The sequence below is a fragment of the Monodon monoceros genome, unplaced genomic scaffold (genome assembly GCF_005190385.1).
Source record: "Monodon monoceros isolate NGI ecotype Baffin Bay Population unplaced genomic scaffold, NGI_Narwhal_1 Super_Scaffold_18, whole genome shotgun sequence".
Taxonomy (NCBI): domain Eukaryota; kingdom Metazoa; phylum Chordata; class Mammalia; order Artiodactyla; family Monodontidae; genus Monodon; species Monodon monoceros.
In genome coordinates this window covers 140,080,201-140,102,051 of record NW_021703774.1, presented here as the reverse complement: position 1 = coordinate 140,102,051, position 21,851 = coordinate 140,080,201, and the positions used below count along the sequence as shown (strand labels likewise).

The 21,851-nt window shown below is 34.4% G+C and overlaps 1 protein-coding gene and 1 non-coding gene across 2 annotated transcripts in view; one reads left to right on the top strand and one right to left on the bottom strand.

Moving 5' to 3' along the window:
* Nucleotides 1-21,851, bottom strand: part of AGBL4 (ATP/GTP binding protein like 4) — a 1,273,876-nt gene that overhangs the window by 1,157,677 nt on the left and 94,348 nt on the right. Inside the window, exon 3 of the mRNA XM_029227007.1 lies at nt 401-525. Within this exon, the coding sequence (XP_029082840.1) occupies nt 401-525 (125 nt within the window). The remainder of the gene's footprint in view (nt 1-400; nt 526-21,851) is intronic.
* TRNAE-CUC lies at nt 11,158-11,230 on the top strand. The gene has a single exon. It is a non-coding gene; the product is annotated as a tRNA-Glu (tRNA).

The window sequence follows — 21,851 nt, the reverse complement described above, 5'->3', positions numbered from 1 at the left end:
AACACCTTGTTATATAGGAGAAGAAAAGCTTTTTCTGAAACTGAGTCCTGTGAAAAAATAACATACAGAACAGCACTCTATAATAAACATAATAGCAAGTCACTTGCAATGGTTCCTTATAGTGTCCCCCAAGGAAGCCTAGCACATAACACTAATGCTTCCATCGGTAAAGAACACTTTGAGTTCTCAGATAATCTATTTGTTTTTTTCATAATCACCGTATAGCAAAAGTTAGCATATTATACCTGCTACTGTCTATCTCTTAAAATAAAATGATATCACTACACACATATACAAGAATATATTCCTAATATGGTCATTATTTTGATATTACTAAAATAACACAAAAGCATAATCTTCCTACCAAAACCACACTGAAGGTATCCACTATTTCTCTCACCTGTGATTCTTTCACGTTCTCAACAGTAAAGTTGAACCAGACTCGGAAGCGTGGATTACAGGTATCCGGCCTAATGAATAAATCATACTCAAACTCAGAGACCTGGTCCACCCGTCCAAGGTTACCTGTTAATAAAAATTAAGAGAGCTGGGTTTTAATAGAAGTTCATGAAGCTCAATGATATATACATTTAAATATTATGAGCTCTGACAATGACATTTGTCATCATTCAGTACTTATAGGTTCATTTTTCACAATCTGCAGGGCTGCCAACTCTGAATGTAGTCCAGAAAGAGGAGGTTTTCAGCTAGTCTAGGCTGTGGTATAAGCAACTCTTCCTATCTTTATGACCTAGCAGATCTATTTGTGCTACAAGTATCTTTGACAGATCGAGATGCTGTATAGAGCATGTGGCAAGCCCCCGTAAACCAAGTAAGAATCACAACCAAACTTCAGTTTCCTAGTTAGAAAAACAAAGATGATAATACCTCATGTATTTTGTATTAAGCATTATGGTATACAAATTACCTCTAATATATTTGATCTTGTTTAATTCTCACAACACGGCTATGCAGTTTGTACTGTGTTTGGTGTATTTCCGAACTTCTATCAGAACATGTTAAAGAATATATAAAGCAGAGTAAGTTTTAAACAAAAATTAGGAGTAGTTGCTACATAGCAGTAATAATGGTAAAGTCGCAAACAACCATGAAATTAATTTCCATTTCCTCCACCAACAGAACAGGCATATCAAAAATGTATTAACTTAGATGTGAGTCGCATTCTTTGTCTCTCCTCTCTCTGCCTGATATTCTAATGAGTGGTAAATTGCCCAAAATGTTAACAGTGGGATGCGATAAAAACAAAAGCTAAGAGTCTTGTGAATTCCCAAACCAGATAATCAACAACTAAAGAAGAGTAAACACAACTATAGAAAACAACAAAGCAATTGATTGAGAAGTCAGTATAGTATTGCACTTGAAGAGCACAGCAACATCCTACTTTTAACAGTAAGGTCCTTCTGTATAGCACAGGGAACTATATTCAATATCCTGGGATAAACCATAATGGAAAAGAATATAAAAAAGAATGTATATATGTATATAACTGAGTCACTCTGCTGTACAGCAGAAATTAACAGAACACTGTAAATCAACTATACTTCAATTAAAAAAATTTTTTTTAAATAATTCCATAAGTCATCCCCCAAAAATGAGCTCTAGCCTATCTTTCTCCAAAAGAACACTCAGAATTAAACTTTAACCTTATATCCACCAAAGTTTTTAATTATTTCTTTTACTAGTTCTACTGGCATGTCACTTGTTTTTCTGAGCAACAGTTGTAGTAGATGCAGTACTAGCCTGGGAATCATCAGACCTGAATTCGAGCTCAGTTGACTCACTGTGCAACAATGGCCTCATTACTGTAATATTCTGCAATACTCTGCAATATTCTCATTTTGCAGATGAGAACTCTCAGGGCCTCATCTGCAAAATGAGAATATTGAGTTACCTAACTTCTAAGGTTCCTTTCAACTGTAACATTCTTTGGCTGCCTGACTCTAGGATTGATCAGGCAGTGATCCAAGACAATAAGAGAACCCTTCCTTCAAAACCAAATCAATTAACCTTAGGGTGATTTTTGTCTGCTCTCATTAAAATGTGGGTGGAGAAACCAAACTTATTCCTCCCTCCAGAACCAAAACGATCAGTTACCTCAAGTTAAGTACATAAATATTTTTAAAAATGCATTGATGGGAAAATACAAATAAGAGCTAATCAGGACAAAAAACTTTTAATTTTTCTAGTTTCAATTGTCTTCAGAATTTCCAAGGAGATTCTTCAATGAAATAGTCCTTTCAAATATTATCCTCCAAAAATATTTACTAAGCTTCTGTTGTAGAGGGCAAAACACTTATTGCATGAGAGCACTAAACTTGAAATCAGAAGATCTAGACTCAAGTTTTATCTCTGTCACTTACTGAGTGACCTTGGAAAATTCACTTAACCTCTATCAACCTCTGCTTTTTCAACTATAAAGTAAGAATCGTATAAATAGAAATATGAATATTTATCTCTAGGTTAATTAATATGAACATTAATTTTAACTAGTATATAACTGATATTAACACGAATTTTCAATAGAAAATTAACATTTTCTGAGCATTTCTACATGCCACATACTGTCCCAAATGCTAGGTATACTAACCTATTTAATTCTCACAACAACACCCACGTGGTAGAAACCATTACTATCCTCATTTTACATATGAAAAAAACAAGGGACGAAGATATAAAATAACTTATCCAAAGCTATACAGCATGTAAGCAAGTATGAGTCAGCTGGAATTTGAATTCAAACAATATGTCTCTAGCCACTAGACAACAGCTTCTACTAAAAAAGCTGGTTGGAAGAATACAAAGATAATACACACTGAAGGTACAATATAAGTTATAATCCTTAATAAAAACTTACTCTCCTTAAAACAACAAAAAGTGAAAAAAGCCACTATTTTCTTGACTTCTAAAAGTTCATGGTTGAAAAATTAATGTACATTTCAACATTCAAAGGGAAGAAGATTTTTATTTTGTTTTTAATTCTGGACCACTATAAATGGATTCTGACTAATAATAACATGTCTTAAAATTGTTGCTATATATTGTGTCTAATAATAATGCACCATATGTGTCTTAAAATTTACAGTTTCAAAATTATTTCAGATCCTTTATATTACTAAAGCCTCACCATGACCCCATAATGAGTAAACTGAGACTCAGGAATGTTTAGTGCTTGCTTAAGTTCATGCTTTAAAGCACCACGGCGAGACCTTGAAACAAAGACTTCTTTTTTTTTTTTTTTTTTGCGGTACGCAGGCCTCTCACTGTTGTGGCCTCTCCCGTTGCGGAGCACAGGCTCTGGACGCGCAGGCTCAGCGGCCATGGCTCACAGGTGCAGCCGCTCCGTGGCATGTGGGATCCTCCCAGACCGGGGCACGAACCCGTGTCCCCTGCATCAGCAGGTGGACTCTCAACCACTGCGCCACCAGGGAAGCCCGAAACAAAGACTTCTGACTCCATTGTGTTACACTTTGGAATATACCATACCTACAGCCAATTCATTTCTTCAGCCATTCAATCAGTTATTCATTCAAAAAGTACTATACTATGTACTATACAATAGAACAGATAGTAAGTCAAACAAGAAGGTCTTTGCTTTCACTAAGTTTACAGTTCCAAATAATAATAAGCATCTGGTCTTTGGTCTTCTGTAACTATTCTGTTGGCCTTCTTCACCATTCCTATAAGGAGTATTCTCTCTATGTGTATGCATAAAAATGCTTTCCTTGTATTACCAATAATATTTCAACAAAGTGCCAATTTATGATGTTCTGAAAACAGCTATTGAAATAAGCTGACCATGCCTCTATATCATCTGGTTCCCTTCCACTTATATGAAAGGAAAGAAAAAAAAGCAAATAAGAATTTAAAATACAGGACAAATACAAAAAAAAAATTATATGTAGATTTTAAACAAAATATATCAATAAATGTGTTAAATATAAATGGACTAAATATTACAAACAGAGATAAAAATACTCTGGATAAAAAAACAACTATATATATTGCTTATAAAGACAAAATTTACATTTAAGAGCACAGAAAGACTGAAAATAAATGGTCCTTTCAACTATCATCAGCCAAAAATATTTACTGAGCCCTATGTTGTAGAGGGTACAACACTTATTAATTTAATGAAAAAGTTTTAACAGGAAAGCACTATCAAAAAAAAAGCTAATGTAGCTATATTTATCTTAGACAAGGTAGGCTTTAAATCAAGAAATGTTACTAGAAATGAACAGAGATATTTCATGATGCAAAAAAGGTAAGTCCATCAACAAGATACAAAAATCTTGAAAGTATATACAACTAACAATAGATCTTCAAAATATATAAGTAAAATTTGACAAAATAAAAGAAGATAGAGACAAATTTAGAAATATAGTGAGAAATTTTAACATACCAATACCACAAACAGAAAAACCAAGATAATATTCAGAAAGGATTTAGACAATTTGGAAATGTGATTTAAAAGGATATCTAGTTCTAATTACAGAACACTTTTCATTTGTAGAACTACAGAATATATATCCTTTTCAAAAGAACATGATACATTCACAAAATTGATCATATGTTGATCCATGAAGGAAGTCTCAACAAATTTCAAAGGAATTTATACTATATTGCATATGTTCTCTTATCCCAGTGATAGTATTTTAAACTAAATCATAATCAATATACGTCAATCAAAATTTTTGGGATGTAGCTAAATCAATTCTAAGATGGAAATATATACGTAAAAATACACATAGATTGATTTTCATTGATTTACACATAATATAAAATGTACTCTGAAAATCAATTATCTAAGCTCCTATTATAAGAAGCTAAAAAGTGGGAATATATATTGAAACAACCACTATGGAGAACAGTTTGGATGTTCCTTAATAAACTAAAAACAGAACTACCATATGACCCAGCAATCCCACTCCTGGGCATATACCCAGAGAAAAACATAATTCAAGAAGACACATGCACCCCAACGTTCATTGTAGCACTATTTATAATAGTCAGGACATGGAAGCAATCTAAATGTCCATCAACAGAGGAATGGATACAGAAGATGTGGTACATATATACAATGGAATATTACTCAGCCATAAAAGGAACAAAACTGGTAATATGCAGAGACGTGGATGGACCTAGAGACTGTCATACAGAGTGAAGTAAGTCAGAAAGATATAAACAAATATCGTACATTAACGCATATATGTGGAATCTAGAAAGATGGTATAGATGATCTTATATGCAAAGCAGAAGTAGAGACAGAGACGTAGTGATCAAACGTATGGATACCAAAGGGGAAAGGCTGGGGGATGGGATGAATTGGGAGATTGGGATTGACATATATACACTACTGATACTATGTATAAAATAGATAACTAATGAGAACCTACTGTATAGCACAGGAAACTCTACTCAATGCTCTGTGGTGACCTAAATGGGACGGAAATCTAAAAAAGAGGGGATATATGTATACATATACCTGATTCACTTTGATGTACAGTAGAAACTAACACAAAATTGTAAAGCAACTATACTCCAACAAAAAATTAATTTAAAAAAAGGAGAGAACAATGTAGAGAATCCCATTTAAAAAGAAAGAAGAGTGATACTTTCAAACAAAAAAAGTGGAAGGAAATAAGACAGGTAAGAGGAGAAAATCATATAAATTTTTAAATGTACTCTGCAGAAAATTTAAAACATGAAGAGATAGTTTTTTTGAAAAAGACTTTTAATATGAACAGACTCCAGCAAGCTCATACAGAAAAAATAAAGAGTAAGAATACACATATAATAATATCAAAAATTAAGAGAGACTAGTATTACATGTCCTTTACAATCAGACAAGAAGAAAAAAAAGGCAACAAACATATTGTAAACTATGTATGTCAATACACTTGAAAAATAGATGAAATGTATAATTTCTTATAAAAACACAGTTTATTGAAACTAAAATATGAAGCAATATAAAATGTGAATTATTCAATAACTACTAAATGGACCAGATCCTTAATTTTAAATGTTCCCACAAAAAGAATTCCAGTCCTAACGGTTTCACTTCTGAACACCTATAAATTTATAAGAAAGAGTTAATCTCAAGCACATTCTTCCAGAGGAAAAAAGGAAACATTTCCCAATTCATTTTATGAAGCCAGGACAATATTATAAGAAAACATGACAAGATTATTACAAAAAAAGGAAACATATAGATAAATCTGTTTCACAAACCTAGATGTAAAATACTAAAGAAAATACTAGCTAATTTAGTCCAATCATCAATAGATGACAGATCATGAAAAGTTGGAATTATTACAAAATAACATTTAAGGATCATCAATCCAAACAACACATTAACAAAATAAAGAACAAATAGGTGATCGTCTCAAAAGCAGAAAAAGTATTTGATAGAAAAGCAACATCTCTACTTCTGGCTCAGACATGTTGAAGTAACTATAAAGAGATTAGCCCCACTGTCAAGAATTTTAAAGCTGGGAAAATATATTAAACAACTGTTTTCAGACATTAGGAAACAGACAACATGATACAGCGATCCATGAGAGAAGAGACACTCACAAGATGAGCTCCCACAATAGGACTGACTCTCCACCACGGAAAGACTTCCCAACTATGTCAGGAAACCAGACACCAACCACACTAAAGAGGTCCCGTGAGCTGTGTGTACAGAAATAAAATTTGAAGCTGTTTAAGCAGCTGAAATCTGAGAGTAGGGCATTAGAAAGGAGAAAACTATACAAGATGGTGGTAGTGAGGGGGTAACCCAGAAAACTCTAGGATCATTTCTTGTAAGTCTGTGGCTGAGGGCTAGACAGCACATGCACAGGGTGAAACTACATTAGATTTATCAAAGAGAACTTACTTCAGTGTTGAAAGAAAATCAGAGATACAGTAAGTTCCCTACATATGAATGACTTACATTCCAAGAGCGCATTCGTAAGTCCAATTTGTTTGTAAGTCCAACAAAGTTAGCCTAGGTATCCAACTAATACAATTGGCTATACAGTACTGTACTGTAATAAGTTTATAATACTTTTCACACAAATAATGCATAAATAAACAAACACCAAAAACAAAGAAAACATTTTTAGTCTTAGAATACAGTACCTTGAAAAGTACAGTAGTACAGTACAACAGCTTGCACTCCGGGGCTGGCATCGAGTGAAACAGGCAAGGAGAGTTACTGACTGGAGGAGAGGGAGGAGGTGGGAGATGGTAGAGCTGAAGGATTTCAGCAATAGGAGACGGAGGGCAAGCTGCAATTTCACTCACACCTGACATTGATGGCACAGGTTCTGGTTCCTCGCTGGATTCAATTCTATCTACTCTCTTCAAAAAATGATCCAGTGATATCTGGATAGCAGCTCTTTTTTTCTCATCATAGATGACATGGTAGCATTGGATTGCATTCTGAACGGCTGGTGCAACCTTCCTGTACCATTCTAGGTTTGGGTCCTGTGCCTCAAAAACTAACAGTGCCCCCTTAAATAAAGAAAATCCCCTTACCATTTCCTGAGTCACGAATCTCTTCAGTTCTTCAGTTACTTCTTCCTCTTGTCTCTCTTGGTCCTTTCTCTGGGCCTCCAATTCCATCAAGTCTTCACTAGTAAACTCCTCGTGTTGCACAGCAAGGAGTTTAATGAAGTCGTCCTCTTGAAGATCTAGCTCCAGCTTCTTGCTGAGGGTCACTAAGTTGCTGAAGACCTCTTTGGACTCCTTATCCACCTTCTCAAGTCCACAAAAATCATGAACAACCTGCGGGCAAAGGTTTTTCCAAACCCCATTCATGGTGACAGCCGTAACCTCACACCAAGCAAAGTCAATGTTTTTCATGGCCTTGTAGATGTTATAGTCCTTCCAAAATTGTTGCAAGGTTGTTCCAGATTCATCACTTGCCTTTACTGCCTGACAAAAAGTGTGACGTAAATAACATTTCTTGAAAGTCGCTATAACTCCCTGGTCCATAGGTTGGAGTGACGTCGTATTCGGTGGCAAATGCACTACTTTGACATTGGGATGAAAGTCATCCATGAATGGGGGCTGGCCCAGAGCATTGTCAAGCAGCAAAAGAATGTTGAATGGGATGTCCTACTCCAAGCAATATTTCTGTACCTCTGGGAGAAAGTGGTGGAAAAACCAGTCCTGGAAAATGGCCTGTGTAACCCAGGCTTTGGGGTTACTCTTCCACACAACAGGAAGAGAGCCTTTGGCTATGTTTTTAAGGGCTCTTGGGTTCTCTGAAAGATAAACTAAGAGAGGTTTTAGCTTCATATCACCAGAAGCATTGCCACCAAACAAAAGAGTTAGCCTATTCTTTGCTGCTTTATAGCCTGGCATCAAATTTTCCTCCTTACTGATGTAGCTTCAGTCTCACATCCTCTTCCAGTACAGTCCTGTCTCATCCACATTAAAAACCTGCTCGGGTAAATGCGTTCCTTCATCAATAATTTCTCGAAGCATTTCAGGAAATTCCTGGGCAGCTACCATATCTGCACTCGCTGCCTTGCCACTTACTTTTACATTGTGAAGGTTAGCACTAACCTTGAACCAATGAAACCAGCCATGGCTGGCACTGAAAAATGCGCCCTCTGATTCTTTACCGTGTTTCTTCTTCAAGTCTTCATAAAGGCTTTTAGCTTTCTCTTGAATCAGCATTAAGCTGAGTGGGACCCGATGCTGATGCTGATCCTGCATTCACACACTGAGAAGTTTCTCCATCTCTTCCATCACTTTTCTATGCTTCCTCAATATTATTGCTGACATCAGCAGCACAGCAGACTTCACATGTTCCATAATCTTGTCCTTGTTCTTTAGAATTGTGCCGATGGTTGAATGATTCATGTTACAAGAATGAGCAACGTCTATAATCTTTTTGCTTTGCTCTACTCTCTCAATAAGTTTCACTTTTGTTTCCATCGTTACCATTTGGTGCTTCTTACCGGTACCAGCTACATCACTGCTACTTTTATGCTTGCTTCCAGACACCCTGGACTTGAAGTAAAGATACTGTACTACTGTACTCTACACAGTACTGTAAAGTACACAAAAGCACAACCACTTGTAGAGGATGCAAGCATGTGACACGTACACTAGACACATGAACTAACTTACATGATTGGACATGTGAACGCATGCTCACAACTTTGAAAGGTCACAGCTTGAAGGTTTGTATGTAGGGGACTAACTGTACTAGAGATGAAGCAATGCTGGGTAAGACGGTGTTGGGAGCCCAGTACAGCTAAAGTGGAAGAACTTCTAACACCTCATACATAATAGTCAATTGAGATACCAGAAGGGACATACCTTAGAAATAAGAACCATGTCCTAAAGATAGAACTATTCTATAATTTCCCTGAAAACCAAGCTCTGATAAAACCTTCATGTGTGAGAAAGCTTGGACCCAAGTTAGAGTAGTTCGGAAATACCTAGGGCGTCTGACAAATCTATCTCAATAAAATTTAAAACCATGCCTACAGAAGTTTAAGGTAATCAGCCTTGAAATGATCAATAATTGAACTGACTTCTATAATAAACACCAATTTGCTTCAGAAGAGGATAACAGAATCCATTCTCTAAAAGGTATCACAATCTAAAGTTACTAGATACTTTAATTAATTAATTAGCTAATTAATTAATTTTAATCCTTAATCAAAGGAGTGGAGAGAAGCAATTAATACAAATCCACAGTGAGATTCAGATGTACTATTTAGCAGACAAAGACATTTTAAATTGGCTGTTATACTCAAAGAACAAAAAGAAAACATGTTATAGGAATTAAAGAAAATTATAATTTTCATGTGTGAACGGATAGGAAATTTCATCAAAAAAATGAAAACTTTTTTAGAAGATCAAATAAACATTCTTTAACTAAAAAGTACAATAACTAAAATGAAAAACTAACTTGATGGGCTTAACACCAAATTAGAGACAGAAAAGAGTCAGTGAATTTGAAGATGGATCAATTTTAAAGTAATATAATCTGAAGAACACAAAAAAGAAATGGAAGAAAAATAAACAGAGCCCCAGAATAAGCCAAAAATTTCCCAAATGTAATAAAAAATATAATGAATTAGATATCTTAGAATCTCAGAAAACCTCATACAGGATAAATAAAAAGAAAAAATAACAAGGAATGTGTGAGTTAGTATATAAATGGATATTCTCCATTTCATTACTTGAGCATTGGAGTTCTTAGGCCAAAGATTAAATCAGTTTTTTTTAAAAAGTTCCTGGGAATTCCCTGGCGGTCCAATCATTAGGACTCCACGTTTTCACTGCTGTGGGCCTGTGTTCGATCCCTGGTCAGGAAACTAAGATCCTACAAGCCGTGCTGCAGGGCCAAAAAATAAAATAAAATAATTTTCCTGTTTCATTTTCTGTTACCAGATTCAAAATATGAGAATAGGATTGAGGAGACCCAAAAGAATGTGTACCTCAAGACCTAGGCTGAAATGCACAAGGACATTTTTAGAAAGCAGGTGAGTAAAGGGACTTTACTCATCTCTTAATGAAAACTCAGAAGAACCTACATACTGTTTTGTTTTGTTTCAATTTTTTAAATTGAGGTTTAGTTGACGTATAATATTAAGAGCTTACAGACTGTTGATGATACTAGGTAATTTCCTGTGTAGGAAAAAAATTATCTGCTTTAAAATTTATATTGGAAATATCTCATTGAAAGCATTAAGATTTCTCTACATGTTGTCAGGGAGTGGCCTAAACATAATGAGTGTTCTAATAATGAATGGTTATCTGTGGGTGCTTATATAAAGTTGATAATCACCTTAACATAAAGGAAAAAGGAAGATGAAGAAAAGATTATTCAAACAAGAATGATATTAGCTGGCAAGTACAGCATTTAAAGGAGAAGTGTACTTACCTAAAAACTGGAACACTTAACAGCTGATAACTATCCTTCAGAGTTCTTCATGGCCTCTGTTCTGGCATAAATCATCTGTGAACATGCTTCAGACATCACAAGACAACATTTTCAGGGTCTTATGCATTCATAGTAAGATGAGTTTCTAGACAATTTATCATGATGTAAGACCTTGGATTTTGATGTTCTTGTACAAATGAGTAAATCACTAAAGTTCAATTTAAAGAGTCCATTGAGGGAGTTCCCTGGTGGTCCAGTGGTTAGGACTCTGCACTCTCACTGCTGTGGGCCCAGATTCAATCCCTGGTCAGGGAACTAAGATCCCACAGGCCATGCAATGCGGTCAGTAAATAAATAGTCCACTGAGTTTTATCCACATTTAATTCAATCAGATTCTCTTGTTTAAAAAGCAAATGACTGGTATTGTTTTTAATTATCCTGACAGTGTATAACATAATGTCCCCTTTTCCAGGGATTCTTGATAAAACTCTGTATGTATTACAAGATACATGGGACGTCCATGTTGGTCCAGCAGTTAAGACTCTGTGCTCCCAATGCAGGGAACCTGGGTTCGGGGAACTAAATCCTGCATGCCATAACTAAGAGCCCACATGCTGCAATTAAAGTTCCTGCATGCCACAACTAAAGATCCCCCACACTGCAACAAAGATCCCACACGTGGCAACGAAAATCCCACATGCCACAACTAAGATCTGATGCAGCCCAAATAAAAATATTTTTGAAAAAAACCAAGAAACAGCGATAATTATTGAGTCTTCCATGGTGCCACAGCTACCCAATATGGAGGCAATCATGAGAAATTAAAGTCCTTAGAAGGAGAAGGGAAAAGAAGTTCACTCATAGTGAACTTCTTTGTTCCTCATGATGTGTAAACATTTTATTATCAGAAAATCCACCCATATCTAGTGCTTGTGGGATTACATGCTCAGCTTAGTTAGAATATTCATTAGTAAGGGGAGAGATAAATACAAATTTTAATTTTAAAATTTTCTGATAGTAATTATACTTTGTACCTCTAGTAAATATGAATAAATATTGAGTTTTGTATATTTTCATTTATTGAAAATGTAGGAGTTTTTTTATTTGGGTCTCATTCTTTTGTAATTAAAGAGAGGAACAGGGCTTCCCTGGTGGCACAGTGGTTAAGAATCTGCCTGCCCATGCAGGGGACACCGGTTCGAGCCCTGGCCCGGGAAGATCCCACATGCCATGGAGCAACTAATACCATGCGCCTCAACTACTGAGCCTGCACTCTAGAGCCCACGAGCCACAACTACTGAGCCTGCGTGCCACAACTACTGAAGCCCGCGGGCCTAGAGTCCATGCTCCACAATAAGAGAAGCCACTGCAATGAGAAGCCCACGCACCACAACGAGGAGTAGCCCCCACTCGCCAAAACTAGAGAAAGCCCGCCCACAGCAACGAAGACCCAAAACAGCCAAAAATAAAAATAAAATAAATAAATTTATTGTAAAAAAAGAGAGGAACAAGCCATCTATTAAAGCAGCAAATGCCCCAAAACTAAAAAAGCAAGAAAGAAAAGAAAAAAATACCTCAACCTAGGCACATAATCGTCAAACTGATAAAAAATACATATAAATAAAAAAGCTTGAAAGCAACCAGAAAAAAAGCCATAATACATACAGAAGGACAACAATAAGAATGTCCATTGACTTCTTTTCAAAAATAATGGAGGAGAGTAAATGACATTTCTAAAGTGATGAAAGAACAAAACTTGCAACCCATAATTCAATATTCAATAAAATATCCTAAAAAATAAGGGTAAAATATGGGCTTCCCTGGTGGCGCAGTGGTTGAGAGTTCCCCTGCTGATGCAGGGGACACGGGTTCGTGCCCCGGTCCGGGAAGATCCCACATGCCGTGGAGCGGCTGGGCCCGTGAGCCATGGCCGCTGAGCCTGCACGTCCGGAGCCTGTGCTCTGCAATGGGAGAGGCCACAACAGTGAGAGGCCCGTGTACCGCAAATAAAAAAAAAAAAAAAGGTAAAATAAAACATTCCCAGATAAATAAATTAAAGTTGACAGAATTTATTGCCAGATCTTCACTACATGAAAAGCTAAAAGATGCAAAAATATATTAGATGGGATTCATATCTATAAAAACATATAAACAACACTAAAATAGTGAATAAGCATGTAAATATGATAAACTATTTTTGTCTCAAAAGTTTCTTAAAGGCTACTAACTAAAGTTTCTTTTTAATGACATCTTAAGGGAGGTTTGCAAAGTATGTAGAAGGAAAATATATGACAACAACAGCAGCAAGAATTGGGATGGGTAAATAGAAGTAAACTGATGCGAGGTTAGTAGAATGTAGAAAGAATAAGTTTTGAGTTAAAAAAAGGTAGTAATTACAAAGTACACAGTGTGAAGTGTTAAGGGTGAAATGGGAAAATATTGACTGTGAAATAGCTTGATGAGTTATCAAGCTATGGAAAGACACAGAAGAAAATTAAATGCATGTTAATAATCAAAAGAAGCCAATATGAAAATGCTACATACATACTGTGTGATTCCAAACATATGACACTCTGAGAAAAGGTAAAGTATGGAGATAATAACAAGATCAAATGTTAGGGGATGGAGAGATTAATAGGCAGTAGAGGATTTTTAGGGCAGTGAAAATTGTCTGTATGACTACAATGATGAATACTTGTAATTACATATTTATACAAACCAATAGAAAGTGCAATACTAACGGTGAACCCTAATGGACTTTGGGTTGATTATGATGTGTCAAGTGGTTCATCAATTGTAACAGATATACCACTCTGGTGGGGGACATTGATAATGGGGGAGCCTATGCATGTGTGGGGACTGCATTATTTGAGAAAGCTCTGTACATTCCTCTCAATTTTGCTGTGACCTAAAAGTACTCTAAACAAATTTTTAACAAAAAAATTTTTAAGAATTTGGTAAGTTATAACTGCATATTTTTAGTTCTAGAGAAACCATTAAAGTAAATATAAAATAATGTTACTAAGAATGCAATACAGAAGATATATAACACTAAACAAAAATTTTATTAACCCAAATGAAGGCAGTAAAAGAACAACAGAGTAACAAGAAACAGAAGAGGCAGTAAGAAAATGAATACCAAGATATTTCATTTAAGTATAACATAACAATAATTACACTAAAATAGAACAAATATATAAATAAACATTCCAGTGAAAAGCAGACATTGCTAGATTGGAATAAAAAGCCAGATCCAAAAGACAAAAAAAATCCGAAATTAAAATAATTTTTAATTTTTCCTTCTTCCACCTATGAAAAAGGAGTGATCCATATTTAGACATAATCAAACTGTCAAAAGTCAAAGACCAAAAAACTCTTGAACACAGCAACAAACATCATAGCAACTCATTATGTTCAAGGAATCCTCAGTAAGATTAACAGCTGAGTTCTCATCAGAAACATGGAAGTCAGAAAGCAGAGGGATAACATATTCAAAGTGCTGAAAGCAAATATTTGATAGGCAGCAGAAATACTCTTCAAAAATGAAGAGACATTAAGACATTAGCAGATAATCATACCTGCCCTACAAGAAAAACTAAAGCATGTCCTTCTAGTAGAAATGAAAGAACATTAGAAAATAACTGAAATCCACATGAAGAAATAAAGAGCACCAGTAAATGTAACTAGATAGGTAAATATAAAAAACAGTATATAGGGCTTCCCTGGTGGTGCAGTGGTTGAGGGTCCGCCTGCCGATGCAGGGGACACAGGTTCGTGTCCCAGCCTGGGAAGATCCCACATGCCGCGGAGCGGCTGGGCCTGTGAGCCATGGCCGCTGAGCCTGCACATCCAGAGCCTGTGCTCCGCAGCAGGAGAGGCCACAGCAGTGAGAGGCCCGTGTACCACACACAAAAAACAAAGACAGTATAAACATATTTTATCTTTGTAGATATTTTTTTCTCCTACATATAGAAGACAACCACACAAAGCAGTAATTATAAATCTGCATGCAGTGTATGTAATGTATTCAGATGTAATTTGTAGGACAATAAATATATATGTATATTATTGAAATTAAGTTGAAATTAATTCAAACTAGACTGCTATCAATTAAATTATATTCATTGCAATCCCTAGGACAACCATTAAGAAAAGAAAAATTAGAGATATGGGAACATATGTATAAGTACGGCTGATTCACTTTGTTATAAAGCAGAAACTAACACACCATTGTAAAGCAATTATACTCCAATAAAGATGTAAAAAAAAAGAAAAGAAAAGAAAAATTAAAATACAGTAAAATCAGTAAGAAGGGAATTAAACAGTACACTAGATAATACTTATCTAACACAATAGAAGGCAGTTATGGAGGAATAAATAGGGAGGGAGGCATAAACCACTTAAAGGCAATAGCAAAATGATCTTAGCTTATCAGTAATTACAATAAATGTAAGTGGATTAAACACTCCAATTAAAAGGCAGTATATGTCAGAATGAATTTTTTTTTTTAGTGAGCCAACCATATGCTGTCTACAAGAGATGTATTTGAGATACAAACACACAAATAGGTTGAAAGTAGAAGGAAGGAAAATAATATACCAAACAAAGCAAAACTGAGCTGGAATGCCTATATATACTAATATCAGAAAAATTGACTTTAAGACAAAAATTATTAGTACACACAAAGAAGGGTATTTTATAATGTAGAAAGGGCAATTCATTAAGAAGATATAGCAATTACAAATATAAATACACCTAACAAGAGTGTCCCAAAACAAATAACACAGAAACAGTCAGAATTAAAGGGACAAATACACAAGACAACAATAATAGCTGAAAACTTCAATATCCAACTTTATATAATGTATAGAAACAACTAGAACAACTAGAATATCAACAAGGAAATATAAGAATTGAGCAACATTAAAACAGCTAGATATATAGAACATTCTACTCAACAGTAAAATATACATTCTCCTCACGTTTACAGGTATATTTTTCAGAAAAGACTAAAACGTAGAGCATAAAACAAGTCTCAATAAATTTAACATGAAGGAAATCATGGAAAGTATTCTCTCCAAACAAAATAGAAGGAAATTAGAAATCAATAACAGAAGGCAATTTAAGGAATTCAAAAACATGTAGAAATTAAACAACACTTTCCTAAATAACCAAGAGGGTGAAAGAGGAAATCAGAAAGGAATTTATAAAATACCTTAGCATGAATGTAAACAAAGCTACTATCTATCAAAAGCTAAGGATGCATAGAAAGCAGTACTTATGCAGAAATATATAGCTGGATATGCTTATATTAAAGAAAGAAACATCTTAAAGAAATAATGTAATCTGCTTATATTTCACCTTTTGAAGCTTAAAAATAAAGCAAACTAAACCCAAAGAAGGCAGAATAAAGGAAATAATAAAGGATGGAAGTAAACAAATAATAGAAAAACAGTAGAGAAAATCAATAAAACCAAAAATTGTTTTATGTGATCAATAAAATAGACGAATCTTTATATTGTCTAAGAAAAAAAGAGGACAGTAAATGCATAAAATCAGGAATTAAATAGAGGATATACTATGACCAATTGTATGCTAACAAATTAGATAACCTAGACGATATGAGGAAAATTCTGGGAAGACACAAACAAAACTGACTAAAGAAGAAACACTAATATCTGTATAGACCTAAACAAAAATACTGATAAAATAATCAAAAAACTTATCACCAGGAAATATCCAAGTGCAGATGTCTTCACTGGTAAATTCTACTAAACTTTTAAAGGAAAGTTAACACCAATCCTTAACAAGCTCTTCCCCAAAAATGAAGAAGAGAGAACACTTCCAAACTCATTCCTTGAGGCCAGGATGGTCTTGATACTAAAATCAAAGACATCACATAAAAACTACACATCAATACCCTTTATGAATATTGACCCCCAAATCCTCAATGAAATACTAGCAAACCAAATCCAGCAATATACAAAAATGACTGTAAACCACAAGTGGGATTTAATGTTGAAATTCAATGAAATTCAAATGTTGGTTCAAGATATGAAAATCAATTAGTGCAATATACCACATTACTAGAATAAAGGACAAAAATCACATGATCATCTCAATAGATGCAGAAAAAGCACTTCACAAAATTTGATACTTTTCATGAGAAAAAAACACTGGAAGACAAATGAACAGAAAGGAATTTTTAAAAATCCCACAACTAATTACCACTGTTAATGGTGCAAGGCTGAAAGTTTTTCACCCTAAGATCTGGGGTAGGATAAGCATGTTTGCTCTCACCATTTCTGTTCAACATTGTAGTAGATATTCTAGCAAGGGCAAGTAGGCAAGAAAAAGAAAAAAAAAAAGGATTCACATTCGAAAATGAGAAGTAAAATTATATCTACTTGCTAATGATACAATCTTTTATATAGAAAATCCTAAGGAATGCACATACAAAAAACAATTTAAGCTAAAAAATTATTTCAGCAACAGTGTAGGATACAAGTCATACAAAAATTAAATGTATATCTATGCAGAAGCATTGAATAAGCTCAAAATGAGATTTAAAAAACAAGTCCATTTATAATAGGATCACAAAACATAAAATACTTAGGATAAATTTAACAAAAAGTGTTAAATAAACAAAGAATGCAAGGTTGTTTTAACATTTGAAAATCAAGCAATGTAATTCACCCTTTCAACAATGAAAAGGAGAATAACCAATTGTTATTTCAATAGATACAGAAAAAAACATTTGACAAAATCTAACATGCATTCATATTAAAAAACAACTTTTCTCAAACTAAGAATAGTTGGAAATGTCCTGAAACTGATAAGTGACATGCAATTAAAAAAAAAAAACACTTATAGCTAATAGCACACTTAATGGTGTAAGATTTTATTGCTTCTCCTTGAGATCAAGAATAAGAAAAGGATGTCCACTTTCACTACGTCTATTCAACATCATTATGAAGCACCAAACTGTTGCAATAATGCAAGAAAAACGAAAGGCATAAAAACTACAAAAGAAGAAATAAAAGTGTCCTTACTTACAGAAGATAACGTTTACACAGAAAATCTCAGAAAATCTACAAAACAACTACTTGAACTTAGAAACAAATTTAGCAAGGTCACAGGATACAAAGTGAATATAAATACAAAATCAGTTGTACCAGCAGCAAACAATTGTACTAACAGCAGGCAAATGGAAAATAAAAATTTGAGAATCCCATTCACAGTAACACTACAACCACAAACACCTAGAAATTAACCACAGATGTCCAGGTCTTCTACACTAAAAATTACAAAATATTGCTGAAAGAATTTGAAGAATACCTAAATAAGTGGAAATATATGGCATATGTTCATGGATGAAAGACTAAAATTTGTTAAGATGGCATTTCTCACAAATTGATGTATATAAATTCAATACAATGACATTCAAATCCCAGAAGTCTTTTTGTAGAAATTGACTAATTACTCTAGTTGTATTAGAAAATTCAAAGAACCTAGTATAATCAAAGCAATTTAATACAGAAAAAAGAGCAAAAACTGCTAAAAAGTTACAGTAATCAAGACAGCTTGCTATTTCAAAAAGATAGATACATAGATCAATGGGACAGATTATAGAGTCCAGAAATAGACCTACACATATATGAGCAATTGAGTTGCAAGGCAATTCAATGAGGAAATGAAAGTCTTTTCAAAAAATGGTGCTGAAAATAAGTATCAACTCTTACTTAAAATCATATATAAAAATTAACTCAAAATGGATCATAGATCTAAATGTAAAACCTAAAATTATAAAACTTGTAGAAGAAAACAGGAGAAAAATTTTGTGGTCTTTGATTAGTAAAAATTTCTTATATAGAACACCAAAAACATAAAATATTAAAGAAAAAAATGATAAATTGGATTAAAAGATACTTTTGTTTTTTGAAAGACACCATTAAGATATGAAAAGAGAAGCCACAGACTGGGAGAAGATATTTGCCACCTCCACAAAGAACTCGTATCCAGAATATACAAAGATCAATACCTGATATAAAGTATAAATTTAAATAATTCTACCTTCCTATTCTTAAAATTCAAGAACCTCAGAACAATCACTCCTCTTAAAATATTGTATCTTTCTCCCTAGTTGTTTTGAAGAACTTCTCTCTATCTATAGTATTCTGCAATTTCACTGTAACATATTGGGGAGAAAGATTTCAAGGATATATTTTTACTTATTTTTCAGGAGTTGTACTTACAATATGAAAGATTCATGTCTTTCGTAAGTCATTATTTTGAATATTGCTTCTATGAGATTTTCTTCTGGAATTCCTCATCTTAATATGACAACTTGTCTTCTATATATTTCATCTCTATGCCTCTCTGTGCTCATCAGTTCTGGCTTCTACTTCATTAATCTCTCTTCAGTGGTATCTAATTAGATATTTAACCCAACTTCAGAGTTTTTAATGTCAATGATTATATATATTTCACTTTCAGATGTTCTATTTGGTTCTTTTATAAACAAGTATAATCTCTTTTTATGATATGTTCTCTTTAGTTTATGATTCTTCCCTTTATGGCTTTAATCATTTTAAACAAATGTGCTTATACCTCCTCTTTGGAAGTCCTTGGAGTTTAATCCTAGTATTTGTTGAGATTCCTATCTTCCATCCACTACATTGTTTCCTAGTGTGTTTTAAAATTTTTGTTTTTAAACTCACCTACATTGGAGCTTTATCTGTAAGAATATCTGTAAGATCCTTCTGGGAGGGCATGATCCTTCTGGGTTTTTGAAGTTTTGCATTTGTTTCCTCCAGGCACTCCTGGAATATATCTTGCCTCTAACTACTTTTTATATTAAATTTTTATTTAAGGATAATGGCATTGCATCAAGAAAGATGTGGAAATTTTAAATGCAAAAAGTGGTATAAAGCCACCGGTACAAATTTTAGGGAAGACTGTCTATTCTGTTCATTTTTTTTTTTTTTTTTTTTTTGTGGTACGCGGGTCTCTCACTATTATGGCCTCTCCAATTGCGGAGCACAGGCTCTGGACGCACAGGCTCAGTGGCCATGGCTCGCGGGCCCAGCCGCTCCACAGCATGTGGGATCCTCCCAGAACAGGGCACGAACCCATGTCCCCTGCATCGGCAGGCGGACTCTCAACCACTGCACCACCAGGGAAGCCCTATTCTGTTCTTATGTATTGAAAAGATCATAATCCTAAGGTTGACAGACATAAACTTGAATCATAGCTCTGCCACTTAGTAATTTTAAGGCTTCGGGCAAATCTCCAGTATGCTCTAGACCTCAGTTTTCTTGTCTGTCAAAAGGAGATAAAAAAGATTTTATTCATACTATTCATATAAAGATTAAATGAGATCATGTATATACCTAGTCAGTGCTTGAGGCCAAAATTATTGGAGTCATCCTTGAGTCTTAATTTCATACTGAATAACTAATCTATCAAGGAATCCTTTCAGGATCATAAGAGACTACCACAAGCAACTATATGCCAATAAAATGGACAACATAGAAGAAATGGACAAATTCTTAGAAAGGTACAACCTTCCAAGACAGAACTAAGAAAATATAGAAAATATGGACAGACCAACAAGTACTGAAATTGAAACTGTGATTTAAAATCTTCCAACAAACAAAAGTCCAGGACCAGATGGCTTCACAGGAGAATTCTATCAAACATTTAGAGAAGAGTTAACATCTATACTTCTGAAGCTCTACCAAAAAACTGCAGAGGAAGCAACACTCCCAAGCTCATTTAACAAGGCCACCATCACCCTGATCCCAAAACTAGACAAAGATATCACAAAAAAAAAAAGAAAAGAAAATTACAGGCCAATATCACTGATGAACGTAGACACAAAATCCCTCAACGAAATACTAGCAAACAGAATCCAACAACCCATTAAAAAGATCAAACACTGTAATCAAGTGGGATTTATCTCAGGGATGCAAGGATTCTTCAATACATGCAAATAAATCAATGTGATACACCACATTAACAATCTGAAGAATAAAAACCATATGATCATCTCAATAGATGCAGAAAAAACTTCTGACAAAATTCAACACAGATTTATGATAAAACTCACCAGAAAGTGTGCAAAGAGGGAATCCACCTCAATGTAATAATGGCCACATACGACAAACCCATAGCGAATATCATTCTCAATGGTGAAAAACTGAAAGCATTTCCTTGAAGACCACAAACAAGACAAGGATATCTTCTCTTGCCACTTTTATTCAACAGAGTTTGGAGAGTCCTAGCCACAGCAATAAGAGAAGAAAAAGAAATAAAAGGAATCCAAACTGGAAAAGAAGAAGTAAAACTGTTACTGTTTGCAGATGACATGATACTATACATAGAAAATCCTAAATACACTACCAAAAATTTACTAGAGCTCATCAACTAATTTGGTAAAGTTTCAGGAAACAAAATTAATACACAGAAATTTCTTGCATTCCTATACACTAACACTGAAAGATCAGAAAGGGAAATTAAGAAAACAATTCCATTTACCACTGCATCAGAAAGAAAAAAATACATAGGAATAAACTTACCTAAGCAGGCAAAAGATTTATAGTCATAAAACTATAAGACACTGATAAAAGAAATCAAAGATGACACAAACAGATGGAGACGTATACCATGCTCTTGGATTGGAAGAATCAATATTGTCAAAATGACTACACTAACCAAAGCAATCTACAGATTCAATGCAATTCCTACCTAACTTCCAATGGCATTTTTACAGAAGTAGAACAAAAAATTTTACAATTTTCTTGGAAACACAAAAGACCACGAATAGCCAAAGCAATCTTGAGAAAGAAAAACAGAGCTGGAGGAATCAGGCTCCCTAACTTCAGACTATACTACAAAGCTACAGTCATCAAAACACTATGGTGCTGGCACAAAA